This window comes from Penicillium diatomitis (genome assembly GCF_028827545.1).
Source record: "Penicillium diatomitis strain IBT 30728 chromosome Unknown utg000003l_segment0_segment0, whole genome shotgun sequence".
Lineage (NCBI taxonomy): Eukaryota > Fungi > Ascomycota > Eurotiomycetes > Eurotiales > Aspergillaceae > Penicillium > Penicillium diatomitis.
The window spans coordinates 3,469,557-3,496,222 of NW_026623175.1; the positions used below are offsets into that span (position 1 = coordinate 3,469,557).

At 51.9% G+C, this 26,666-nt stretch overlaps 8 protein-coding genes across 8 annotated transcripts; 2 read left to right on the forward strand and 6 right to left on the reverse strand.

Annotated features, from left to right (window-relative positions):
- Nucleotides 1-1,368: 1,368 nt before the first annotated feature.
- On the reverse strand, nucleotides 1,369-7,044 carry N7539_003240 (formin sepA; the record flags this gene model as incomplete). The annotated part of the gene is made up of 3 exons (XM_056932842.1): nucleotides 1,369-2,172; nucleotides 2,235-5,769; nucleotides 5,858-7,044. 3 exons carry the CDS (start codon nucleotides 7,042-7,044, stop codon nucleotides 1,369-1,371), a joined length of 5,526 nt encoding a protein of 1,841 aa, XP_056792801.1.
- A 689-nt stretch (nucleotides 7,045-7,733) lies between these two features.
- Nucleotides 7,734-9,065, reverse strand: N7539_003241 (HNH endonuclease signature motif containing protein; the record flags this gene model as incomplete). The annotated part of the gene is made up of 1 exon (XM_056932843.1): nucleotides 7,734-9,065. One exon carries the CDS (start codon nucleotides 9,063-9,065, stop codon nucleotides 7,734-7,736), a length of 1,332 nt encoding a protein of 443 aa, XP_056792802.1.
- A 671-nt stretch (nucleotides 9,066-9,736) lies between these two features.
- N7539_003242 (uncharacterized protein) lies at nucleotides 9,737-10,972 on the reverse strand (the record flags this gene model as incomplete). Its single annotated transcript, XM_056932844.1, has 1 exon — nucleotides 9,737-10,972. One exon carries the CDS (start codon nucleotides 10,970-10,972, stop codon nucleotides 9,737-9,739), a length of 1,236 nt encoding a protein of 411 aa, XP_056792803.1.
- Nucleotides 10,973-11,432: 460 nt separating this feature from the next.
- On the forward strand, nucleotides 11,433-11,796 carry N7539_003243 (uncharacterized protein; the record flags this gene model as incomplete). Its single annotated transcript, XM_056932845.1, has 2 exons — nucleotides 11,433-11,484; nucleotides 11,588-11,796. 2 exons carry the CDS (start codon nucleotides 11,433-11,435, stop codon nucleotides 11,794-11,796), a joined length of 261 nt encoding a protein of 86 aa, XP_056792804.1.
- Nucleotides 11,797-12,570: 774 nt separating this feature from the next.
- Nucleotides 12,571-13,813, reverse strand: N7539_003244 (uncharacterized protein; the record flags this gene model as incomplete). Its single annotated transcript, XM_056932846.1, has 3 exons — nucleotides 12,571-13,080; nucleotides 13,155-13,402; nucleotides 13,492-13,813. 3 exons carry the CDS (start codon nucleotides 13,811-13,813, stop codon nucleotides 12,571-12,573), a joined length of 1,080 nt encoding a protein of 359 aa, XP_056792805.1.
- Nucleotides 13,814-18,864: 5,051 nt separating this feature from the next.
- On the forward strand, nucleotides 18,865-20,325 carry fdh (formate dehydrogenase (NAD+) FDH1; the record flags this gene model as incomplete). Its single annotated transcript, XM_056932847.1, has 3 exons — nucleotides 18,865-19,029; nucleotides 19,137-19,312; nucleotides 19,440-20,325. 3 exons carry the CDS (start codon nucleotides 18,865-18,867, stop codon nucleotides 20,323-20,325), a joined length of 1,227 nt encoding a protein of 408 aa, XP_056792806.1.
- Nucleotides 20,326-21,413: 1,088 nt separating this feature from the next.
- On the reverse strand, nucleotides 21,414-22,126 carry N7539_003246 (uncharacterized protein; the record flags this gene model as incomplete). Its single annotated transcript, XM_056932848.1, has 2 exons — nucleotides 21,414-21,992; nucleotides 22,100-22,126. The coding sequence occupies 2 exons, from the start codon at nucleotides 22,124-22,126 to the stop codon at nucleotides 21,414-21,416; spliced, it is 606 nt and encodes a 201-aa protein (XP_056792807.1).
- Nucleotides 22,127-25,355: 3,229 nt separating this feature from the next.
- Nucleotides 25,356-26,608, reverse strand: N7539_003247 (phosphotransferase family protein; the record flags this gene model as incomplete). Its single annotated transcript, XM_056932849.1, has 2 exons — nucleotides 25,356-26,039; nucleotides 26,105-26,608. The coding sequence occupies 2 exons, from the start codon at nucleotides 26,606-26,608 to the stop codon at nucleotides 25,356-25,358; spliced, it is 1,188 nt and encodes a 395-aa protein (XP_056792808.1).
- Nucleotides 26,609-26,666: the final 58 nt, after the last annotated feature.

Genomic DNA, 26,666 nt, shown 5'->3' on the forward strand with positions numbered 1-26,666 from the left:
ACGGGCGGCAGACTCAGCGGGCACTGGGGCCTTCGGAAAGGATCGCAGGCGACAGCCCCAGGGGGGCAAATGGGTGGGCGTGGGCGGATGGCGAGGTGCGTGGCGGGAATTTTGGCAGATTGACAGCTTAAAACGGCCTCACTTGCGGCCGTTTCGGGCAGTCCTTTTGCCGTCTGCTAGTTTATTGTAGTATTAATCTTATTATTAGATCCTCTTATAATTATATTATAGGAATAATATAGTCTTCTATCTTAGCTACCTTTTTATAAAGCCCCTACGTCGGTTACTAATATAGAGGGGAATACTTAAGGTAGTCTAATCTCACTAGATAGGTCGAGTTATAGAGGAACTAAACCATAACTACTAGCACGTATATCCAGAGATCTCCTAGCCCGACCGTACAACACCTATCCGTAGGATATCCGAATGTAAAGAGGAAGATCAAAAAGAGTGTGTTATTGTAATACAAAAGAATCCGACTATAAAGACTATACTAAACTCTCTTAAAGCCGTTCAATCCGATGGTTACATCATGTCCTTCGCATCCGCATGGTTGTCCGCATGGTTGTCCGCCGCATCATGGTTGTCAAGTTGATTGACTCCCTCTCCTTATGTCCAAACAGCCTCTCCCGACCGTAAGGCCACCATCAGGCACATGCATCTCAACAGACTATCTGCTCTATGTACATGCAACCGGATTCCCTACTACAATATCTATTTCCGTATATACACTTTCCAAACTAGACTCAGTCAGTCTAACGATACTTAGGCAGAACAAAGTACAGAGAGTTATTTAAAATTTCGAAAGTCTGGGCTGGAGGATTCATTGAGCGGACGAAGCATCTCAAAGAGCATCAAGGTTACAGAAGATCAGGAGTCAATCAATGGAGACTCGAAAATGAGCGATGCCGAGAGGATCTCGGAACAACGCGATTCAACGGACCAGACAAGATAATTTAAAAACCAGAGGCAACATCCAAGTATATCGTGAGACCATGCTTCGCTCACTATAAAAACGACATGGACGGGATGATGACTGCATAAGAATCACAGCGAATAAGGAAGTGCCAGATAGAGTGAACGGCCAAACGCCGATTTAAGGGAGCGCTTAAGTAGTGTCCACTGTCCACTGTCGGGCAGTGCATGGTTAACGTAGGCCGAAGCGGACAGGGATCGAGATTCGACAATGACGGGGAAAGGAGTCGAATAAAGTGCTATTGTACAAAAAGAAATTGCATTGAAAAGCAGGAAGAAAACATCACAGCATGAGTTGCTATCAACACTAAGTAAAGAAGGGAAGTATAAAATAAGAGGGACCGTGAGAGCGCCGAGATTGAAAGGAACATTAGGGTATCACAAAATCGTCTTTCAATCCGACACTTCGATCGCCAGGGTTGATGAGGATCCATCAGGTCGTGAGTCCTTCTCCGGAACAGCGTCGTCATTCTGGTCAGAGACAACAATCTCCGGCGTACCGGAGAGCTTGAATTCTTCTTGCTGGGGACTCAGCAAGGAGTGCTCCTCCGCGCCGCCGGTGTGATCCGTCAAAGTGGGCGACGCTGGCTCCTTGACAGTTGCAAGACCAGGCGCCGCACCGTCTGCGCTGTCCTTGCTAACGCTTGTACCGCCATTCCTTCTCCTTAACCGACGTTGCCGACGCTCCTCCTCGGCACTTTCCCTCCTGCGACGTGGACGCTCGCCATTTGCGTCAGAGTTACTTCTCAAGCCAAGGAGCATGCTGGCTGCACGATCAGCGACATCCTCGCCTTCTGAGACTTGCGTTTCTTTGCTGCTATCGGTGGGTTCATCAGGCAAGGGTGGGCTCAGTAGACCATTCTCGTCTGTTTGGGCAGATGAGTCGGCAGGTGCTTCTGACCCCTCGCCTCTGGCATCGATGCTAGCGAAATCGGGCACTTTCTGACCAGAGGCGACACGAATTTGATGACGCTCCTTCAGACGGGCGCGGCGACGACGGTCTCGCACGTCCTTAGTCTGGGGCGCGGCGGCTCGCAGCTTCTCGAGCAATGAATCCATTGCTCCACTCGTGGCAGGCGAATTGGGTGACTCGGTGCCAGCGCCGTTGGCAAGGTTGACATTGATCCGCTTACGAGCCAAAGAAGCCTCGGTGCGTTTCCTTGACTCTTCCAAGCCGATATTCTTCTCCCGAGATTTCTAAACAGAAACAAGTCAGCACAAATCCGTGCATCAATGAGATCCGAGTGCTGTTTACTTACCTTCCATTCCATCAAGAATGAAGCCAGCTTCGCGAAAAAGTCACGTCTTGCGTTCTCGTCGGCGCTGTCCTCTCCGTAGAACACCATAATGTCATCGTAGGATTTATTCATCGCATCCAGGTACAGCTGCAGCTGCTCAGCCTTGCGACGAGCGTCTTTCATGCTGCGCTGGACAACCTGGCTGACCCGGTCTTGAGGATGGAATTTCTTCGGATCGCTCAGATTGCCGGCATCCAGGCTTGCCTGCACGTTTTTGATGTTGCTGATGTATTTGATTGAATCTGAGCGCAGCTGATCGACACTGACTTTCTGCAGTCCGACCACACCGCTGATCTCCTCACTAAAGCCCTCCCATTCAGGGTACTGGTTGCGAACGATTCGTTCGACTAGATCAGCAAAGGTTGTCTCGTTTTTGTCGTCCTTGACCATGCCGAGACGTGCAAGCGAACTGAGCTTGAAACCCTGCGCTTGCTTATTCGCGTCGTTCATAAAGTTACCAATATCCAGGATCAACCCGAGGACATTCATCAAAGACACCGAATCGCGGAGAGTCTCGCTCACTCGGACCACTTCTTGCAACTTGGTCGAGATATCCTCGTATTCGTGCTCGTACGACCGGGTCAGCGAGAGGGCTCTCATACGCGCCTTCCAGTAATGGTTTAGTTCGAATGCAGTTGCGAGGTAAATTTGATCTTCACGTGTGAGTTCAGTCGGATCTTGCTCCCGCTCAGAGCTGGCGGCACCGGGAACCGTCCAATCCCGACTATATGGGGCCAAAAGCTTGCCCACATTCTCAGGGATAGAGCACATCTCGTCGCGCTGTAAGAAATCCATTACAACCATGTTGTCTAGAATGTCTTTGTCACAGTGAATAATCATGCGGGTAACATCGTCAACCGGTAGCTGGGAAAACTTAGACAAGGCGATCTGGAAGTTTTTGGATAGATCGTTAGAAATGATCTGTTTCTTGTCCTTGCGCGTCTTCGAGGTGGCGCCCGCTCCGAAAATCTTCGTTTCCTTGGCCATGAAGAGACGCTCGACTTCATCCAGGACGCCCTTCTTGGCGAGGTCCGTGTATTTTTGCTCTTTTTCTTGTTGAGTGGGAGCGTGAGCAGCCCAGACCGTGACCTGTGGTGTGTCCACCTTATCCCAATGCAAAGCCTTGAGCTTCTTCTTAGGCCGAATGGATGGCATACCGGTGATCGTAGGTGACATGCCATCTTGGACCATATATGTAGGCCGCCAGCCAGCACCCAATGGAGCACTGGGAGGTGGTGGAGGTGGGGGGAAGCCACCAGCTCCAGGAGGTGGTGGGGGAGGCAGTCCAACACCACCACCGGGGGGAGGAGGTGGTGGAAGAGTTCCAATGCCACCACCAGGAGGCGGCGGCGGAGGTGGAATACCAACCTTTCCACCGGGAGGTGGTGGTGGTGGAGGAGGAAGACCAGCAACCTTGGCACCGCCGGGAGGGGGAGGCGGAGGTGGAACTGCAAGGTTGCCGCCTGGGGGAGGGGGTGGAGGTGGTGGAAGGGGAGGAGTTGACTGCGCTCCGCCTGGAGGAGGAGGGGGAGGAGGGGGAGGAACAACAAGCTTTGCGCCGCCTGGAGCAGGTGGTGGTGGTGGTGGCGGAGGGGGAGGTAGTGGCAGGGCCTTCGACGCAGCTTCGATACCTGGAGCACCAGTGGATTCGGCCGCGGCACCTTCGACGAGAGTCGGAACTGCAGCGACACCAGCATCCGAAGCCACATCCTCTTCGTCACCATCAAATTTGGGCACCTTGGACGTAATCTCGCCTAAAAGGCCATTCGCCTGGGCTGGATTCAACCGTGGGCGCTGGTACTGAATCAAGCGGGGTTTTTCGAACACGGCCTCTTCCTCCTCGTCCAGCGGAGACATGGGGAGGTCCCCAGGGCCATTCTCCACGTCAGGGACATGGCTGCGCTTCCGATAAACAGACCCGAGGGAGCTAGGGTCCAGATTGCGACGAGTCGACTCGACAAAGTCCTCGCTCTCGTCGCCATCGCCCTCCATCCTCTCGCGTAGCTCGCGCAGACGATCAGAAGGTCCATGCTGACCCCAGACCTTGCCCTCGAGTTTGAATTGCGTCTTGGTTCGCTCCAGTTGACGTTCGAGACGTTCCATGAGACGCTCGCGATCCATGATTCCAGGTAATTGCGATGGGTCGGCAGGCCCAGGTTCGGACGCATTGGCTTGCTTTCGAGCATTCGAGGCAGCAATATCCTGAGCATCTCGAAGCATCAGGTAGAGCTCGCGGGTCTCGAGCTCGTTACGCTGCAGTTCCTGGGCGCGCAGACGTTGTACTTCAGCGACCTCGGCTTTGAGGGATTCCATCTGGCGACTTTGGAGGTCAATGATCCCAGCTTGTTCGTCGATTTGTTTCTGAAGTTTCCTGACAAGGCCCTCTGCGCCCATCTCCACCTGGGATTTCATCTCATCGCGCTCCGCGATAGCGGCTTCGGCGATCTGGCGTGCCTCCAGTGCTTCATCGTAGACTTGCCTGGCCTCGGCATCTGTATGGAGCCGGTCGAGCAGACTCTGCACGGTGAAGTTCAACCCCTGGCGGAGATCCATGTCGGGCAACCTGCGATCCATTGCAACGTAGCTCATCATCGCATCCACGAGCTGGAACATCCGTAACCCCTCTTCCCCAGAATTCTCCCGGATTAGCAGCATGTGCTGCATCGCCGAAAGGAAGTAGTCATGAGAACGAGTCCCATTGATCTTGGTGGAAATGGCGTCGGCGATTTGAAGCGGATCGCTCATATCTTTGACTTCGCCCTCGACACTGTCTTTCATGCTACTTCCCTCCCGCTGGAGCAGATCCTCGTAGTCAATAGCCTCATTCTCCCGGAAGCGCTCAATCTGTTTGTCAATGACTTCATATTGGAAGCCCTCCATCTTGGTAAGCAGCCGCTTGACACCGCATGAGATAAACTGAGCACGGATGTGGCATCGCAATTCCAGGTCGTTTTCAGCGCCGTCGACCAGCATATTGATGAGGATCATCGTTGAGACCGCATACTCCATGAGAGCATTCTCCATGCCAATACCTCCACTACGATACTCTTCACTCGCACCAACCAGACTGCCCATCTTGCCACGGCCATCGATGGTGACTTCGGTGATGCGCATCCACGCATCAAAGCGACCAGTCTCGTTATGATCATGCTTGACTTTGTCCATAGCCTGGAGGACCTTTTGGTGGCCTCTGCCTTCGGCCCAGTGACACAGGAAGGTGAGGACTTCGCTCACCAGTTTCCGAGTATTGAGCCGTGGGGAGGAGAGCGAATTGACCAGGGCGACAAGAACACCTTGGTGCTCAAGCGCATCATCGGCACCGTACTTGTTGTTCATCAGACCCTTCAAACATTTTGCAATGTCATACTCCCGGTCAAGGTCCTTGTCGCCCGTGGGCGGAGCTGGCATGGGACCCGAGGCCTTGCGACGATTGATCTTCTGAAGAACATTGGTAAGAGCCACCTGACCCTGCGCCTCTACGAAGGCTTTCACCCAGCTAAATATGATATGAGTATATCATCTTCGGAAGGGGGGGGGGGGGGGGGGGTCTCAGAAGACTCCAGGAGGAAACGTTTTGCACATACCTGATTGGTTGCGTCCGAAGACTAACGCTGAGACTTGCCAGCTGTTTGGAGGTGATTGTATCATCCATGACCTTTTTGACATACCACTCCGGACTACCTTCCTCATCGGCACGCTCCAGTAAACCCGAGAGTCCATCATGGCCATGGGTTTGGCGGGCATTTTGGCGGCGCTTCTGCTCGCCCTGCAACTCCGTCAAACGATCCTGGTGCACCAAGGTCCACTTTTTCGAAGCTGGGTATGATAGCATCTGTCGTTTGGCCTGTTCAGGTAGATTTTGCCAACCGCGCTTCTGCATGAGTTCTAGAAACAGCTGGTCGACCACCCGATCATCTCGGGGTCGAGTCAAGAAATTGTCAGGGCGGGGCACCGCCGCGGGGATACTGGAATGAATTGAGGCAGCGCTGGACAGCCTCCCGGAGCTGTTGCTACCGGGGAACATGGTGACACGGTCACCCGAGTGGGACGGGGTGAGGGTGCGGGAGGAGCCGTCGGAGGAGGATAAATATGTCGAGCTCCGAGTATTGGATGACTGTGAGGAGTACAGACTGGTCTGGTCGAGGGAAGTGCGCGAGTTGGATGAAGAATCGATGGAGTGATTGGCGGCGGAGCTACCAGGCCGGCCCCATTGTTGGTATCGTGTGCCGCGGTCTCCAGATGAACTGCTGGTCATGGTCATGCCCGAGGAATGAGGAGGGGGGCGGGGCCCTGAAGGGGGATGTGAAGGGTTGTAGCCGTTAGGGGGCGCGTTGGGCGCAGAGGAAGATGAGGTCCACGTCGGGTGATGGTAGTGAAAGTCACCGCCGGGCTTGCCATAACTGCCGGAGGAGGGTTCAAGTCGGGAGCTGGACGACTCGGGACGGGGATAGTTGTCGATTGGAATCGGCGTTCTCGTGTCGGAGGGCATACTGTCGTAGGGCATCGAGGTGATTCCGCCAGCGAACATGGACGGGAACGAAGACGAGTCTGGATCGCCATGCGTGTCCACCGATTGTATTGAGGAGCGCTTTGAGTATCGGGATGATCGGGACCCCGGCGCACTGCCCGGCGGCGCCAGACTATCATAGGAGCCTCCATACCCCTCCGAGGCGCGATCATCCGTCGGTCTCTCCTTGTACAATTTCCTGCCGAAAAAGGACTTTCCAGCGGACGTTTGCCTGGACTTGTCGGCGGGTGGCCCCGTGGGCATCTTGGCGAGGAGTTGACCTTCTTCTCCCTTGTGTGTGCTTGTGGTTTCTCCCTATGTGCTTTTGTACCTCACATGCACATGCACACGCCGTCTTTGGTTGTTTGTCCCGACTTTCTCTCACACGTGGATGTGTGTATGGGCTCTCCTCTTCAGATCCCCACCAAATGCAGCATCAGAGAAGCCACCGTCCTGTTGGTTGTCGCGCTTGGGGAGGAGATCGAAACTCCTGCATATAGCGTAGTCTGTGTCACCGGGGATTGTCTGTGATCGCGGGCCGTCTAGGACTCTGAATCTAACGGGATGTTCCAAAAGGGTGTGGATCGAGAGTGGAGAGAGTGTGTGATATTGACGAGGTAATTTCGTATGGGAGCCTGTCGAGTAACGTGGAATGTGTATATGCTTTTCCCCCCTACCTGGCTCCAAGTCAAATTAGCATACCCGCTTTTTTGCTGACTCCATCGGAGCTCGGATAAGCGCGTGATAAGAGGGGGTATGGGAAGCGGGCTACAAGGCGAAAGCCTTCTTGCCCGGCTGGGGCAACATGCGCAGTCACGCAACTCACAACGCAGATAATCACAAAAGGAGCGACGGGCCGTCGCTCGTCAGCCAGACATGTTCTTCATCTACACCACTGCTGTAGACTTCGACGAAGCATCGTCCTGGGCATCCAGCTCGGAATCGGGATTAATTCATTTTCCAGGCTCCGAGTCAGGGGCTTCTGCAACCTTTTGCGGGCGCATTTCCACATCGAGGATGGATGGTGGGGCGGCGCGGCGATTCCGGCCCTTGACGCGTTGCGCTGCTGATCTCAGCGGCGAGTCATTGTCATCGTCATCCTCCTCGTCGTCGTCCTCTCCAGGCGGAGTCGAAAGGTCAGCCGATTCCAGCGGCGAGTCATCGTCATTCAGAAGAGGCTTAGGATTATGCCCTATTTCTTCGACGAAAGCCAGAAGCATGTTCTCGGTAACGTACTTCCCGGGTGTACCCCAGTAAGGTTTGCCGTACTCTTTCTCGAGAACTTCGGCGGCTTCGGCTGGGCTCCGGGTCTCATTGTGTGGCCAGGCGGACCGCAGTACCTGCTCGCAAAAGTGATAATACACATACCGCGCTGCTGGGCGGAAGGGTGTTCGGAACTGCAACTGGCGGCCATCAAGGTCCCCGAAGGTAAGAGTACTTCCATCGATGACTGACTTCTTGAGAGAAGTCCATTTTGGGTCGAGAATCTTGACTTGGTATTCACGCGGTTCGCTTGAAAGCCACTCGTGAATCGCCTCGGAGGTCCAGTCAGGTTTGCCAGGGATATGAGGTATAAGGGCAAGCTTGCCGATATCGAAGACAGCCTCAATATTCTCGTGAAGGAGAATCCCATTGCGTGCCGAGAACATATCGAGACTGGCGTCCTTGCCAAATATGCCATCCATGTTCGCTTTACTGTGCCCATATGGGAAGAGATGACCAGCAACGATTTCGTCGTGAGGAAAAAACTGCCCGAGGATTGGGCACCAGAGCTCTTTGCCGACCTTGGCACCGTGGGCCTTGATCAAATCTGCGCGGAATTGCCTCTGCTCTGCCGAATTTCTCGGTCCAGCACCTGTTGTCATTATCCCGAGGCCCATCTTCGACGTGGTGTGGAGCTTCATGAAGGACTTGCGCATATGGGGCTTCGGAGAATTGGGGTCATCTGCGGGCAGCTTCGCGCGCTCCGCGCAATGCTGCCTTCTCTCTCTCGCCGCCAGTTCTTCAGCGAAAATCTTCTTTCCTGGTGGTGTCTGCAGAAATTGTTGTTCAGACAACTGGGAAGATGTGCATGCAGCCTCACGCTTCTCAGCGCTTTCCCTCTCCTTTGTGGCTTCGACCACCTCGCGATTCAACCACCACTCTGTGTCGAAAGACCCGTGGGCTCTTGCTTTCTTCTTCTCTTGTTCTTCGATCCCGCCCTGACTTGGCTTGCGCTTGCGCGCTTTGGGAGTCGCCTTACGGTCTTCGACCTTGGCCGACCGCCGGAGAGTCTTCTTCGTCATTGTGAGGGCAGGCATATCAAGGTGAGGTTGCAGTTTTCCGAACTTCAGTTTGTCGTCCGTGAAAAGCAATCGGTCAATGAAGAAGGGAAACAACACCTTCTTCACCGGGGGCCGGGAAGTCGAGAACTTATTACAATCGGCAGGAGCTAATTTGGAAAGAGCCAGGCGGAACACAATGTTTACGCGCAATTCAGGTCCCCGAAAGATTATTTGGTTCCTACTTCAAAGGAAGAAAATATGTCCTCACTAGCCCATTGGCTCATTCCAGTAGAGCTCGAGGAGACGCACTTTCCTGCCGGACCCCTGATGCAGCCTTCAGCGCTCCCGTTCCTACCTGGTTCAAGGTCATCATCTTCGTGTCTGACAAGACCAAAATCTGGGCTTCTCAATTTACTGTGCTATCTTCCAGTCCCGAAGCTCATCTCCACTTTCAACCATCCGGCCCAACGCGGGCGGTGGTGTGGATCACTACAAGATCAAGCATGGCTTGAAGATCGGGCTCACGTGTGAGTCGACCTTGTACGTTGCAACTCTCACCACACCAGGCACAGAGAAAAATGACTGGGGGGACGATACGGATTTTTGTTCATGAATTGTATTAGCAATGTCTGGCAATGTCTAGCAATGATCATCGTTTGAAAAATCCCTCCACTTCAAGACACGCTATCACTCTACTCATCCTCCGAGTCGGTTGTAAACTCGTCGATATTTTCCAAGGTTGGAACTCTTCTACGAAGGGTTAACCATGCGTCTTCGAGAGGCCGGGGGTCCAAGACATGCAGGGTGATAACTTGTACCGCTGCAAGTTCCAGCAGCAGGTCGGAGTTTCCAGTCGAAGGGCAGGCTCTATCCAAAAGAGACTTATACTCATGGCCAATCTCTTGAATGACCGATTGAAGCATGTTCTTTGGAAGATATTTCCCAGATGTACCCCAGTAGGACTGGCCATGCTCGTTCCGGAGCATCTCGGCGGCCTCGGCTGGACCATTTACCTCATTGTGTTGCCAGGCGTACCGCACTACCTGTATACAGTAGTGGAAGTACATATACCGCGCTGCTGGACGGAAAGAATTTCGGAATTGCAACTTGCGGCCATCAAGGTCTCGGAAAGTGAGAGAAGGGTGACCTTCGAGTTCTTCGTCAAGACCATCCCACTTCTGGTCCAGAATTTTAACCTGGTATTCATCGGGTCCGCGCGAAAGCCAGTTTCGAATCCCTTGGATAGTAGTCCAGCCGGTCTCTTTTAGGTCACAAGGAACAATAGCAAGTTTTCCGATGTCAAAAGCAGCCTTGACCGCATAGGACATGAGAATTCCATTGTGCGGCGAGAAGAGTTCGGATTTGGCCGCCTCGCCAAAGATAGCGTCCATTGTCTCTTGACCATACCTCCAACTAAAGAGATAACTGGCGATAACCTTTTTATCCTGGAGATATTTCCCAAGCACTGGACACCATAGTTCCGGCCACAAACCGTCAGTGCAGGTGAAACTATCGTAGGCATCTATCACAGCTTTGCGGAATTTTATCTGTGATGGTTTACCAAAAGACGGGTAAAGATAGGATTCCCACTGCTCGTCATCCTGCTTGGCGGTGATACGCTCAAACGCCTCGGTGGCTTTTGTTACTTCGAAGGTTTCTTGGGCCTCGGGAGTCTGAACCCAGTCCTCTTTCGGAATATTTGAAGAAGCGGTTGGTGTATGCCGATCGCTGCTTCGTTTCATCAGTTGGAGTTCTTCGGTCTCTGCAGATTCGTGCCACAAGAAGTGGTCGAAGGTTGCATACCCTTGATCCTCATCCCCAGAATACTCCGCGGAGCATCTTTGCACCGTCAAAGCCGTGATGTCTCCTCCCCTCGGAGACTCCTGCGAGTCCCCCACGACCAAAGAAGGGTTGCGCCGAGAATCCATCCTGAAATGGAGATATGCTTGACTTGTTTCTCTTGGAAAAGTTGTCGTCTAGTGAAGATCAGGGCCGTAGCCGATCAGTGAATATAGGAGAATAGAAATTTGAAGGTTAGAAGTTGGTAGGTTTTTCACAATCAGCTGGACATGTTTAAAAGGATTGGATATAGAGCGGCACTTCCACGTACCAAGCCTAAACAAGCCTAGCTCACTGCCGAAACCAGACGTTTGTGACTCAATTCCCTTAATCAGCGGCGGTGTCAAGATGGGGGAGAAAACATATAACGCATGTGTGACGTCCGATGGTAAAGCTCAAAAATGCTTAGTACGTTACCGTGACTGGAGACTTGTGACTAGACCCCTGCCAACGAGCCGAGTGGGCCGGACTTTTAGGCTCCCGCTCCCGAGTAGTTTTGGGCTCTCGGGCCGGGCGTTCTTAGCTCGCGGGCTTTAGCAAGGTCTAGGCATGCCATTCCAGGTCCAGATTATCCTCCTGATCATCGCACCGGCTGTCAACAGTACGGCGATATAAATCATCCAGAAACATCTTGTCAATCAGTTCGCTTCCGGATTTTCCACGCTAGTGCCGGATTACTATACAAACACTCTTTATCACTGGAGACGTGGTCTATCTGGTTTTGCAGGGAACTAGAGGTGGTCAGCTTGAGATAAGAAATGATTCCATGATGGCTGGAATTACCTTCCAAGTTGTTGTGCTATATCTTTTCGCAGTTCTGGTAAGCTTGTACTTACCTAGTGGGGGTTTGGCGCGCAGTATCAGTCCGGCCTCTTGGGGACGCCGTGACTACACTGGAAACATGACGGAGTGAGGTATTTTAATGCATTCGCCTTTGCTTTTATCATAGCTTCTAGGTGTACATTCATCAGATTTGTCTACCGAATCCTGGAGATAAATGGTGGATAGGCCAATCCATCTATGCGTGACGAGAAATGTTTACTGTATTGAGACATGGTGAGTCACGATTACGATTCATTCATCTTAAATAGGGATTTGCTAACCGGAAGTCTGTACTTTGACAGCATGAGGTTCGTTGCGACAAATCTGCCAAGCAATCTTTCATCCCGGGTATTGCTTTCCAAAACTTGCGAATGCGAGGGCAAGGCCTGACGATCAATCACCTAAGATCACATAGTGATCTGGACTGGTACAATGCAAGGCTAACTTGAGCCGCGATATTTTTTTTTTCGCAAAACCCAGGACCACATACGATCATAGGGTGTGGAAAACAGGGCTTCTCGTCCGCTCAGCCGTACTTAAACCACACGCCGGCCAGTTAGTAGTATGGTGGGTGACCACATGCGAATCCTGGTCGTTGTATCTTCTTCATGTTTTGGTATGACATCTAGTCTTTTGGACGACTTTCTTCTAATTTGGTCTTTGAGTCTAGGATCTCAACGTTTACCTTATCTGTTGAGTATGATTTCTCGAGGTAATGAATCTGATCATGACAATGGGCCCCGGGGGTGTGATTGAAATGGGTCAAAACGTACTTCCACTCGTGGCAATGAAATGTCACCTCAATATAATCAATACCACCACCTTGGCACCTACAGGGTAGGCTATCAAACCTATTCTCAAAAATTCATTGACCCTCGTGAATCAAATCAAGTTTTTCCTTCAATTCCTTGGCCGTTTCCTCCAAATCCTGCCACTCAGCCGGAAGCAAAGAAATCTCCACCGTCTTGACGATTCCCGTCCTCCCCAACGCCGCGGGCGAACTGAAACAGCAGTCCCATTTGGGCTGGTACTGGCTGATAAGACAGACCTGGCCTTGGTCCGATAGAATGGACTCGCATATCCTGGCGGCCAAAGATCCAATGCCAAGTGGGATTTTGCCCTTTCCGTGGAGCATTCTGTCTTTTCTGTAGTTGCACTCTTTATCGGTTGCTTCTCGGTCAGTAGGGTTCGGCGTGACTGGTGGTGGGGTTGATGACGGTGATGATGAAGGTGATGGCGATGGCGATGGCTGTGTTCGTGCTTCGAGCCCGTCGGTGCTGGCGGGCATGTTTCCCACTGAGGTTGTTGACCATGCTACTAGTTGCGATTTCCCGCTCACCCCCAATATAGGGAGACTGATGGAGTTGGGCTCGGTCTGTCACACGGAAGGACATGTCAGAGAGAATCAAGATTGATCGGCGAGATCGTACCGGTCAAGGCTTGTTCCACAGCATGAGACTTACTCACCTTTGTCTTTTCAGCCAAAACGTTAGACATTCGAATCGAGTCAAGCCAGGTCCCAGACCCCATCACCCGTGTTGCTGGGAGACCCGACAATTTGTACACGAAGGAGGTGAAGATGTCGACGGGATTGGCCACGACGACCAGGATTGTTTCCTTTCCAAACGGCTTCATAGAACCGATGACGCTGCGGATAGTCGACAGCTTCCGAAAGGTATGCTGCATATTTGTCTCTCCTTTCCCAGCAGAAACAAGTACGTCGGAAAATGCATCGTCAGTCTGTGGGATCTCTACTTCTTCAGCCCACCCGATCAAATTATCTCACCTCGAAAATGTCTCGAACCAATGGTGATGACCACAATATCAGCCTGTCCGGCCTCGCGGTGTGTCGCAGCTTGCACACGAGTCCGGCTTCCACAGACATAACTCACATCAGAGAGATCGCAGATCTGAGCTTCTCGCAGCATCGAATCTGTGTCGTTGATGAGGAGTTCGTCTGCGACTGAGCGGAGGATGAGTGCATTGGCCACTGCGGCGCCCACATCCCCGACACCTATGATTGCGATGCGATGGGGCTTTGAGCTTCCATTGTGGATTGGCTCTGGATGGGGAGGTTTCAGGATGATGACTTTGGATTGCTGCGACATGACGAGTTTGGAAGGAATGCGACTGTAGAGACGTGATGGATTGGTGGGAGTGATTCTTGCTTTTATCCGTCTAGGTATTGAGGTGCAGAATGAAAAGACAGGATCGACAACGTCAGAGAATGGTACGCTCCTCAAGTTGGTGCTGGAGCTCAACATTTTGAGATGAATTACTCCTCGTGATTCAACGACCAACGCGGCACAGAATTGGAACCTAGGGATGAATTCCCGAGTGCATCCAACGTTACAACGTAATTACAGCGATGCCCTAATGTTGACGTGATTCTGGAAGTTACAGACAATGTTCTACGCTGGAATCCTTGAGCGACACTTTTGGATTTCTCAACTGCCGGGACGGTACCAGAAGGGATCGTTGTCCTTTGGCAATGGAAGGTTTAATGTAGTCGACTGTAGTGAGCATGACAAGAAGCTGGTCTTGAATGAAGACGAGGCGGTGACTTTCGTAGCGGAGGTACATCTCGCCTCCAAACACAGCCTGGATTTCATTCTAGATACATCATGTAGTGGACAGGACGAGCAATACCACCTAATCGATAGACCACTAGGCTGTGACGGCCGCATTAAGAGAGACACAGTTGCACCCAGGGCCATTTGTGGGCATTCTCACTATCGACGCTCCTCTTCTTCAAAGAGCGGTGATGATATAGGGACCCATCATTTCCATTCAGCACGAAATGACCGAGAATCGCCAGTCTCAGACAGGCAAGGTGTCCGCTTTCCAATTGTACGACTCACTCAGTGAAAGGCTCGAACGAGTCACCCACCTGTCGCTGTAGATCATCGCGTGCCCAACTGGAGTGGAGGAGGTCTCTCTTGAATCGCAGCAAGAACAGATGGTCTTCCAGTACTGCATGTACTGTAGTAGTGCACTGCTTGTGGGGAACAATGTTTACGCGCGAGCAAGAGATGCAATTAAATCATCATCCCCTGAGCTTGAGGGATAGTCTCGAGCTATCGGTTAAGTCGTTCCCCTCACATGCGATTGGGAATGGGGAGTAGATCGTCTGGCATAAAGTCCGAGATGACTGATTGCCGGACTCATGCTTACCTTGTGATTAAAGTGCTGACAACGTACAATGCTTCTGTACCAAGTTACTGACAGTAGTGAACTACTATCCCCTCATCACTATGATGTTGTTCATGCATCATATTGATTCGTCTGAGCAACCGGCAGAAGCCGAGCTATGTGGACCGCTTGAGGGGGCGTTGCGCAGTCACATCCATCATGAGGAGAAAGAAGAGTCCTCCGAACGAATGCCGGGATAACGCCGAGTGCGAGGCTGGTTCTCCAAAAGGTACCTCGCCTGGCTGCAGGGACGGGAGTGAAGAAGGCGGCAGGCTTAACAATAGGAGGTGGCCCTCCCCCTCACTCGAACTTCACGATGAGAAGGTCTTGAAGAGACTCGTCGGCTATTCAGTACCACCACGGACGAGACCCCAGAGCCATCGACTGTATGGCACTCGTGCAAAGTCATCTCGAGAATGAACAATGGCGGTGTTAGTGGCTTTGCGGTCATGCCGGAACTGAGTCCCCCCTTGATGCCTGTTTCTTTTTTTTGATGCCTTTCTGCCTTGCTGCCTGACAAGCTTATCACTTGGATAGCTGGCGGGCGCCTGGAATCCATTTTGGACTGCCAATCAAAACCTCCCGTTGGTGCGACCGCGTTGCCGGTTAGGGTTGGGCCCCACATCGAAAATTCTTTCGCCTAACTTCTGCTGCTCCCTTTATCTTCAGCTTGCGTTTCTTTCTCTCCTGCTCTTGACCACAGCTCCATCACTGGTCTTTGTCTCCAGTGTGGCGACTTGATGCTGTCGTCGCAACCGTGACATGACCTTTGTGGTGTTCTGGGCCAGTCTGATGCAACTTTCTCATCCTCCGATCGCGATCGCATAGAATGGTCTTGTGCTGGACATGGGGCCGTGACAACTTTCGCTTGGGGTTGTGGATGGGAGACGCAGACTGAGGCTTGGAGCTGGCATCTGTCCGTCGCCGGCTCAACTCGTCGCACGGCCGTCTGGCAAGTCCAATGTCGAGATCGCCAATCTGACAGGATCGCGTCGAGCTGACGCGATCCAACCTCGGATCACATCATGTGGTAAGTTGTCTTCTGCCTCGTTCTTGTGCTCTTGCCCTGGACCTCAAGAATTCTTTGCAACCCCCCTCCTCTTCGGCCCTCTTTATCACAATGCTGCATTCGCCCCGTCGCGAATTTGCCAATTGATCAGATGATGAAATATTTCGGATGTAAACTCACAGACCTGTTCGGAATGCGCAAAACCGTGTCGAGATTTTCCGTTGCCTTCCTTCTGACTGATCAACTGCCCATTTTTACACTTGCATGTTTGCAATCCATCTCGTTGTCTGATCTTCGTTTTGGACAGCTTCACTGACTCTGTCCAAATAGAAGTTTTCCCGTTGCTCCAATGCTCCTCGTTTCGCTGGTCTGACGGAGGGCGACCGTGTTCGTGGTCAGGTTCACAGTTGGGATCGTCCGCTCGGAAGGCTCCTCGTCTGTGACTCGACTTTGTGGGCGCGTCTTGCTCAAGCTCACTGCCGGCTTGCAATAGTATCAGGGTTCAATCGAAGATTTAGCGTTGTGTGACCATAGCAGCAATTTAATCAATTTGTTCGAACCAACGTTTACCATCAAGTCCTCTTGTCACTGGCAGTAGTCGTAGCATATTGAGAAATTAGAATCCGTACTCCCGCGTCCAATTCGAAGCACGCATGACAAGCGACATCCCCAAATCGTAGGTACAGTATGTACCTAGGCGCGGAGCACCTCAGCACTTAGGCATTGCGGTCTTACCCAATGTTTCTTTCCATCGCATCCCAACCTTTATGGTTTCGCGTCGCTCGACTCGCTACCGTATGTAAATCTGCGTTGATGCTGTTCCAGGATTCCACTCAGCCAGTCATTGCTGATTGACGCTGTTCAGTAACTGCAATTCAATCTAGCCAGCCACTGCTCGCAGCGCCTACCCCCCGGTCATCCAGACGATCGTAGCTCGGTCAAGACTCGGAAGTAAGTCGTCCTTATCATCCACGCCCGGCACCGCGAACCCGGACCTCGAACAGCGATCTGCAACGAGTGACGGTTGTGGAGCGTTGTATCCTGGTCTGAACCGTCACGACGGGCGCCAGAGGAACCCATTGGGGGCTTCCGGCGGCGATCATGAATACATAATTACCTACTTTGTTAGTATAGGTAGTTTAGCACTACGATCCTGTAGTAACTGTAGTAGTGTACACTGTACAGTTGCACTAACAGACGAACAGAAATTACCTACCAAGGAGGTAGTACTTCTACTACTATATCAGTGTATGACTGTATCCAGCGCAGTCGCAGGGTGGTAGAGTTTCGAACTGACCTTTCCCCTCATTACGTCAAACCCCCTTCCCCGCTGCGGAGAGCTATACCGGAACAGTAAACGGATGGCCCCTGATTACTCCAATCATAATAGGGAATCGATGGCCGGGACTGGTCCACGTCACCCTGGAAGAGGGTCGGGGATGAACTCAGTCCATAGTAGGGACTAGGTAGTCCATAGTCCATAGTATGGACTATGGACTATGGACTATGGACTATGGACTATGGATTATGGGGTGTTGGTGAGGCTGGGTTTTGGAGAGGTGGGCTGAGGGGATTGGGAGAGGTACCTGCGGGTCTGAGTATGGTGGATTGTGTCCTTGTGTATAGTTGGAAATAGTTCCAACTATCTACAATCCTTGACTCTGACCCTAGCGCTGTAGTACAGTACTCGTAAGAGACGAAGAGTCACTTCTGGCATGGAACCTCAACCTGGAATACCAGAACGCATACAGTACATTGCCGTCCACCTTTTGTCAGTCATAGTCAGTGGAGGGGCAGCATGCTACATGCGGCTTGCGAGGTCCGGTGCCAAGGTACTCAAACACAGTAGGCCGTGGGCATACAGTGAGCATGTACCTTCTTCCCCGCACGAGCTACCGACGTTTCCTCCATGGAGTCCGCCTGCCAGAGCATCTCACGATTGCATGAGCACCCAAGTGAACAATCCTCCGCAACGCCCATCTCACCTTCCATCGGTCCGGTCAACTGTGACCCGACTTGGGGCCGTGACCCGAACTGGCCACGTCCATGGGAATTTGGCCCCTCCTCTTGGGACACGAACCATGGAGGTAGCACGAGGGTGACTTTGTCGGGCTCACTGCAGGTCGGTCCCTTTGGCCCCTCCTCTTGGAGATGTCGTGCGGAGACCATCGAGTAGGAGCAGTAGTGGTTCTGGGTCGCAGTGTCCGCCCCGAGTCTCCCGGCCCTGGTGGACCTCATCTCTCTGATCTCCTCGAGCGAGTTTCCCGTCGAGTCCCCTGAGGGGGTGGACTCGTATCCGTCACAACCGCCCCAATCTGGATGAGGATGTACTCTTCCCCCTCTCCCCCTTCCCCTGCAGGCTGGAAGTTGACCCGAGACCTTTTCCAACCCGATGAGGGGAGGAAAGGCGGGCTGCCACTGGGATGGTCGCCCCATGCAAAAGTGAGTCGCGGATCAGGCAATGGCATATATAGACCCATCGTGTCGCCGTTCCCAGCGAAATCTGCTTGGACTTCATTGTGATCTTCTCATCATCAACTCTCTATTCCACCCAGACTCACTTTCCTCCGTGTGTCTCGATAAGGTACGATACAGACCCTCCTCCACTCTTCTTCAAGACCTCCCCGCCCAGGCCATGCTTGCGTCGTTGCCTGCAGAATGGGGTCTCCACTCGGACCTCCGGCGAGCCCTGTAGTTCCCAGTTTTGGGAGATGGCCGCTTCGGGAGAAGTCCTCGAGATTGACTTGAGGTCATCAACCGATGCTTCCGATCCAAGACATGCCAGAGCTTGTCACCTCGCGGGGGCCAGCTCTGACGTATAACGAAAGCGAACATGCACCGCTAACTAGACCTGGTGTTCTTGCTAAATAGCTTCCTGCTCGCCATTTGTTCGACTTGATTTTTTCATTCACCACACCCATCTTCTCATATCTCTTGTCTATCACAATTACCGTCAAAATGGTATTTATTCGTTCCCTTTCTCGTCAATTGCGACGCCCTGCCTCTCAAGTGCTCTCCGGCAGCGCCTTTGCGCGCAAACCTGTGTTGGGCGCTTTCTCCCAAGCCCGTACGCTAACCGCGACCGCCAACAATCAGGGCAAAGTTCTTATGGTCTTGTACGATGTAAGTGTCCAACATTTTGAGACGTGATCAATTCCCCATCAGCATCTTGATTTCCTCATGATATGTCCTTGGGGAGTCGCACTTACAAATACTCATCCGTCATCTAGGGTGGTGAGCATGCTGCCCAGCAGCCCCGCATGCTCGGTGCTACCGAGAACGAGCTCGGCATTCGCAAGTGGCTCGAGGACAATGGCCACACCCTGGTCACCACCTCTGACAAGGAAGGGGAGAACTCTACCTTTGACAAGGAGCTTGTGGACGCTGAAGTCATCATCACTACTCCGTAAGTGTCACATCCCCACTTACGCAAACTTAATTGCCGGGAACTAGGGATTGTGCCGGATCGCTTTGCCCCCCCTCCCCCGCACTTGTGTGAACCGCCTGGGCTCATTCGCATTCCTCGCAAATAGCTTCCACCCCGGTTACCTCACCGCTGAGCGCTTGGCCAAGGCCAAGAAGCTGAAGCTCGCCGTCACTGCCGGTATTGGCTCTGATCACGTCGACCTGAATGCCGCCAACCAGACCAACGGTGGTATCACCGTTGCCGAAGTGACTGGCTCCAACGTTGTCTCCGTTGCCGAGCACGTGGTCATGACCATCCTCCTGCTGGTCCGCAACTTCGTCCCCGCTCACGACCAGGTCCGTAACGGTGACTGGAACGTCGCCGCTGTCGCCAAGAATGAGTTCGATCTCGAGGGCAAGGTTGTCGGTACCGTTGCCGTCGGCCGCATTGGCGAGCGGGTGCTGCGCCGTCTGAAGCCCTTCGACTGCAAGGAGCTCCTCTACTACGACTACCAGCCTCTGTCCCCCGAGGTCGAGAAGGAGATTGGCTGCCGTCGTGTCGACAACCTCGAGGACATGCTCGCCCAGTGCGACGTCGTCACCATCAACTGCCCCTTGCACGAGAAGACCCGCGGTCTCTTCAACAAGGACCTCATTTCCAAGATGAAGCCCGGCTCATGGCTCGTCAACACCGCCCGTGGTGCCATCGTCGTCAAGGAGGATGTTGCCGAGGCTCTCAAGTCTGGCCACCTCCGCGGATACGGTGGTGATGTTTGGTTCCCCCAGCCCGCTCCCAAGGATCACCCTCTCCGTACCGCCGAGCATCCCTGGGGCGGTGGTAACGCCATGGTCCCCCACATGTCGGGTACCTCCATCGACGCTCAGATCCGTTACGCCGAAGGTACCAAGCAGATTCTGGACTCTTACTTCTCCGGACGTGAGGACTACCGCCCTCAGGACTTGATTGTTCACAAGGGTGAGTATGCCACCAAGGCTTATGGCCAGCGCAAGTAAAAAGCACGCCAAGTCGATGAACAGAAAAAAAAAGCAACCACAGCCGCTTTGCCTGATCGGTTGTATTTTTTTCGGATGGCGATGGGCTATGTTTTTACGGTAGATTGGATTGCTCACTAGCGTTGTCGTTTGTTTTACCGTTGTATTTCTTTGATTGTCTATATTTCAACATCTCAGGACTGTTTTCATGTTGTGAACTACTGGGACGGCTATGTTTGAAAGAATGTAGCAGTTACGATACCAATGAAATTGACTTGATCCAAATAACTTGCTCCATTTTATACATCACACTGCGGCCCTCTATGTCCAGCCGGAGGCGAGCACCTGCATCGAGTCGGAACTCCAGGACTCCCACCATTGCCTACACGGTTTCAATGCTGTGATAATGAAAGCTTGACATCCATTGCTGATCATATTCCCCCATTCCCATTCCCCATCTCTCATGGAATAAAAAAGTATGCTCACCTACTAAACTTACAGCCCCGGTCAAGCGCAGACTCAAGCTCAAGCTCCGAGTGGGGCCGCCGCCATCCGGATAACGGGGGGGGGGAAAAAACGGTCATCATTCGGGCGGCTGAGACCCGGAGATAACGCATGATGTAGTGTTGATCATACGGATATTTTCACAATTGAACGGTTCGACTGTGTATCTTGATTACGTTGAAAGCCACCTTCCTTCGGAGAGAATGCGATCAACGTTTCTGTCATGTTACGTGCGTGGTACCCAGTACCCAGATGCGGATGAACAGTGTAGTCATAGGGTTGTTTGTAGGGGGGTCAGAGGGTCTAGAGTGGGTGATTGGGGCCTCGGTGGGTTTTTTTTAACCCATGGATTTGGAGGTCTTTGCAGATCTGCGATGTGTTGGAGGTATTCATGGTCTATGAGTGTGATGGGATTGGGGTCGACTCGGCATGTCAAACCCTGGATGAATATGCATGGGTTGATCGGGGACCAGCATGCAGCCTTAGCTTCTGGTTGTGTGTGCACCTCCAGCTACTACTAGTAGGACTAGGGCTGGGTTGGTGCATCCTTCGAGTACGTTGTACATCGTACACGATGATGATAATGTGAATGGTTATGGTCATGGTCACCTGCGACTCCACGTCCCCATGACCCCTCTAACAACAGTCTCCTCCCCCTGCTGCCGCTCACGTCCACCTGCCGGTCCATTCCCATTCCCATCCTCGCCCTCATCCTCACTATCATCCATGAACCCCTCCTCCAAATCCCTACTCAACCGATCCTGCCGATCTGGATCCGCATCCTCACCAAACTGAAACCTCCCCGCCGCCATCCTCCTCCGCGATCTCTCCAGCGCTTCTCTCCGTCTCGCTGCGGTCGCCGCGCGATCACCCTCGCCCATGCCAACCATCATCTCACCCTGTTCCTCGTCGATGCTGACGTTGTCGTGCTCGTGCTCGTGCTCGTGCTCGTGCTCGTTGCCGTACCCGGCGTGCGTGGTGGGACTGCGCCGCCACGTCGAGCGCAGAAAGAGGTGCATGATGGAGTCGGCGAGGCGGTCGCGCAGGGAGACCGTGTGCGCGGACAGGGTGTTCAGGGGCAGATATTGCGAGTAGCGTTGGTGGTAGCGGCGGAAGAAGGGGATGATGAGGCAGGAGAAGAGGATGTAGATTGTGAGGGCGATGCAGGCGGGGATGAGGATTGTCTGTGGGAGAGAGCGAGAGAGGAGATGTTAGTTTGGTGGATTTCGTGGATACGGAGATGGAGGGCTGATGGATAAGGGTTGATGGGTTGGTGGTCGACGGTGCGTACCTTGGCAAACTTCGTTGAGGATCCCATCTTCTGGGATCGCCAGCCCTGTCTGGATGCTAAGCCGTGTGTTCTACCAGACGCGGCGGAGTTTGAATAGTCGGGTAGGTTGGTAGATAGTATTGCAGGTCCAGGTCGAGGTCGAGGTCCAGGTCGAGGTCGAGATCGCCTGCCTGAGCACTTGCGGGCGGAGAAGAGTATCTGCTTGAATTTCGGTGCCTACCGACCGGGTTTCCTATGGTCTTGGCTTTCTCCTTCCGGATCGGTGCTCAGACGCTCGCCGCTTTTGCTCACTGTATAGATCTGAGCACGTCTCTGAGCGACTTGATCTGATTAGAGTGCATCACGTAAGCGCCCTGATCAGCTCACTGAGCAGGTCTGATCCACTTACTGAGCACGTGGTCTGAATTGCACCTCAATAAAACGTGAACACGCTAGTCGTATCTACAAAGTCAGGAAAGCGCCAGCATCAACAAGTCCCCTGGACGCTTGCTGCTATTCATTGTATCACAATGAAGCCTATTGGCTAATCACGCTATTAGTTATTCTATATACTCCTGGGAACCCTTCGTCTGCTAGCTCTACCGTACGCCTCTTATTAATAGTATTTGTCTTGAATCTTGGAGCTTATTCTGAAGCCGTCTAAGGGGTTTGTCACGACCCCTGTAGCATGGGACAGCATCGTATAATCATTTCGTTGATTGAACCGCAGCTGATCAAGATTCCCAAGCTCAACTTCAGACCCGGGGCAGTGCCGTTTTTGCCACTCCAGGTAATGTTGACGAAGGGGAAATATCAAGGTCAGAAGAAATCTGTACGGCCCACGGGAGGCGCTGACAAGATTTCCCGTCAAAGCCCTGTACAACCTGGGGAGGTCCCTGCAAGTACTCCAAGTAATGACAAAAACATTTCTTATCCCACGCCTAAACAAAGTCTGCGAAACGCGTCAGTACCAGCAAACAATCATGCGTGGCCCACCAAGAATCCCTTCGGGGCAAAGTCCCCAGCCAGTGGTTCGGATTCCGAACGCTCATACTGATGGTAAGCATACAGTCCTGCTGGACCATATTATTCATAACAAAAGATGCCGATACCGAACAATCAATCAGCCACTACCAAGGGGTATTTTGACCCAAAAAGCTTAATGGCTGAAGATGACAGCTTTGATGATATGGAAATGGGCTCGATCCGAGATATGATGTCTTGAAACTCCAGGATTGCAGCGATGTCAACTGGGCCAGCACCTCGCCACATCAACGGCCACCCCGCGGACAGCACTCTGACCGGCGAATAACGACACCGACCCTCTGTGTCATCCGGCTCAATCGACCTGGCTAACAATTTGTCAATGTCATCGAACGAGGAGTTTTTTGATGATGTCCATGACAACACTCGGAAGCGAAAGCGAAGCTCTGTTGGCCTCGAACATGACCATCGGTCACCGAGTAGGACGCGTCATTCTTCGGAGTCTCTCCCAGATGCTCGCGCAGAACATTCAGTCTTCGATATCTCGCGTGATGAAGAGGATGCTAGTCATTTGGATAACCAAAGCCAGCTGTCGTAGTATAGCTCTAGGCGTACGACCCCTACATCGTCTTTGACGGACCCCGATGAAGTAACGTCCGAGAATGAAAAGGTTAGCAATCTTCAAAAGATGGATTCTGCGCTGATATTTCAACTGACGGTGTCGATATTAGCATCACTTCGCTGGGCAGGAAGTCTTGTTTTCTTGCTCCTATCAATCAACGCTAGAAACTTTGAAAGGCTGAGCGAGGAACCGCTCATTGCCAGTCAAGCTGTAATAGACTGTCTCGCCTTCCTGAGGTCAATCGCTTCCATTCTGCTAGCATTTTGGAAAGCACAGCCAAACCGGAAGGACGGCAGGTCACTTATTTCGCTAGTCTCGATTTCCTTGCTAACCATATCTCAGATACGTCCCAGAAGATACTGCAACCGGAAGTGAGCAGTGTTCTTATTTTGCTTATTTTGAATGAGGTAAGAGTTGTGAGAGAAAAGAAGAACACCCACTGATCTCTGTCAGTATCTATGTATTTCTACTTTGCAATCATGGTTAACGCATACGGTATTAGCCTTGTTTTTTATGGGAACAGTTGCCATTTTATCACTTTCTATGTGTTTCTCGGTGCGCTCCAATTAGTCACCCAACCTTACTGTGTGCACTCCTCTGAGCAAAAAAAAAAAGGAGCACCGTATCGCATTATTTTCTTCCTTCATGGTTATCGCCATGTCTGGTCTCTGCTTCGTTCACACTCAAATGATAAGAGCTTGGGTCAAGTGCATGAGTCCGCGGAATATCCAACCCAATACGTTCATATCATTCTTACGCTGTCCATGCGTCACAGATGTTAGGCACCAACGAGCCTTGTGCGCGGCATCCATTTGCTCAATAGGTTTATTTGTTGTTTTATCAGGCTTGATAATACTTGCCTTTATACAGTCCAACCTACAGACTCCAACTGTGACGGTACCTGCCTTGACTGCTCCATCATCGTACACCACTTACATTCTGTATAGCTCCAGATTGCTATAATAAACTTAAGAAAGGTAGTTGTTTCGTTATTTCTTTTTAGAGCGCGAGAAGACAACATGAATGTTCTATTTTTGATCAGTAAGTGACCCCTTAGGGGGAAGAAGGGGTTGTAAGCATTTATAAAGGACATGGAAGGTGTGACTTAGAAGGATGGGCTGATACAGTTAAGCTGAGCACTGACGTTGTTGAATCTCTGACTTGGAGAGGAATCAAACTAACAAGCTAACATTACAAGATTCAAATTTGCAGTGGAATTCTGACCCCAATAAGAATGAGGCAGTGCATAAGAGCTAGGATAGCCACTACACCAAGAACGAACACTAATCCATGGTGTCACTATTTACACAGCCTTCACGTCAAACCACGTCTTTAACCTTGTTGAAATGCTAGAGTAGGGGTGCAAAGTGTGAGATATATTGAGTCTACTTTGTTCATTTACTTTAATTGAGAAGATTTTCCCCGGGGCTTTATGGCTTGATTGAATTCTGCATTGTACACAGTAATTAGCAACAAGCTTGATGTCAAAAAAGCTGAAGCAACTCGAAGGCTTCGTTGGGTCGCAATGTCAAGCCGCTAAATTGCCGTGCCCATTCAGCCCTCCGGAGAACTCCACAACTTGCCCACTCACGGCCTGGGCGCAACATCAAGAATGAATTAAGCCTCGGAAGACTCAGTTTCGGTACACATCAAGATTTGTTCCGACTTCTCCTAGATCAGCTCTAACTCCTCCAAAACTCGATCATATGTACCCAATTTTCCAACACTAGTATACGCCCCGTACAAATAGGATATAGCCTGGCTCCTCTTGCTACTGAGGTAGGATGAGAGCAGATTATCCTCAAGCTCGGCCGATTTTGCCATTTCGATATACTCCTCTCGCTCGCGCCAGGTTTCTTGTAATTCCTCATCCAACGGTTGACCGTCTTGGCCGTAATTCTGAGGCAGGTCAAAGGAGATGGGCATAGCTCTAAGGAAATCGGGAAACGCGATGAGCTCCCAGGGAACCGTACATGCTCCTTCCCAGTCGATGATTCCAGTTACATCAAAGCTTTTCTCATCTACTATGATGTTACTATGAAGGAAGTCATCATGGTTCAGAGGGAATGGCCCTTCGTTGCACAAGGACAGCTGGCTAGCCATCGCTTTGATCTGTGACGGGAAGTTGTCGATAATGGCGATCATCCTTTCTGCCAGGATCGGACCTCCCTGCATCATGCGTGTAATTGTTTCTTTATCCCACTTGAACTTGACGTTATTGGCCCACGCCTCGAAGAATGCAGCTGCTGTATCAAACGGACCCCCAATTCCTGGTAAGGGACCACACTCATATCCGCCCTTATTGTTTTTCACAATCGTTCCAATTTTCGGGAGTCGTAGGGAAGTCAACTGGACCTATACATTAAGGAGCAAGGTAAATATCTTTGTATGAGACCTATAGGCCAGGAGAGGAGACGAACATGGGACTTTGCGACGGAGCGGTAGAAGTTTTGTCGGCGGTCCCTAGGTATAACACCTCGATGGACCTTGTAGCCGCCGAGGGCATCCATAGCGACAATACCGGGGAGTAGCTCTATTAGCATGAACGCGGCATTTACCGAATGGTTCTCGTCAGCTTTATATGCAAAAACCCGAGGCACTGGTATGTCGGAGTTTTCCTTGATGAACTGCATTGTTGAAATCTCGGTATTGAGCTTGGTCCAATCGGTAAGGGGGGAGTTGCTCCTTCTAATATGAACCCGAGCAACCCAGCGAGTCTGGTCGGAAAATTCAAGCATCCTGACAATATTGTTGAGCCCGCTCGTAACCTGGTCTAAGGCTATGCAGTCCAAATGGCCAGCAAGACCTGAAGCAATTCGACACAGCTCATCCCATCGAGTTTGACGGAAACAATGAGCGGTTTGGCTGTCACTATCGCGTAGGAAATCCTGGACGGTAGTCCAAGAGCTTGACTCGGTAGACATGATGACGGACTGGGGGTTGATATCAAAGTAGACTTGGCCTTTCAGTGAGAATTGAATT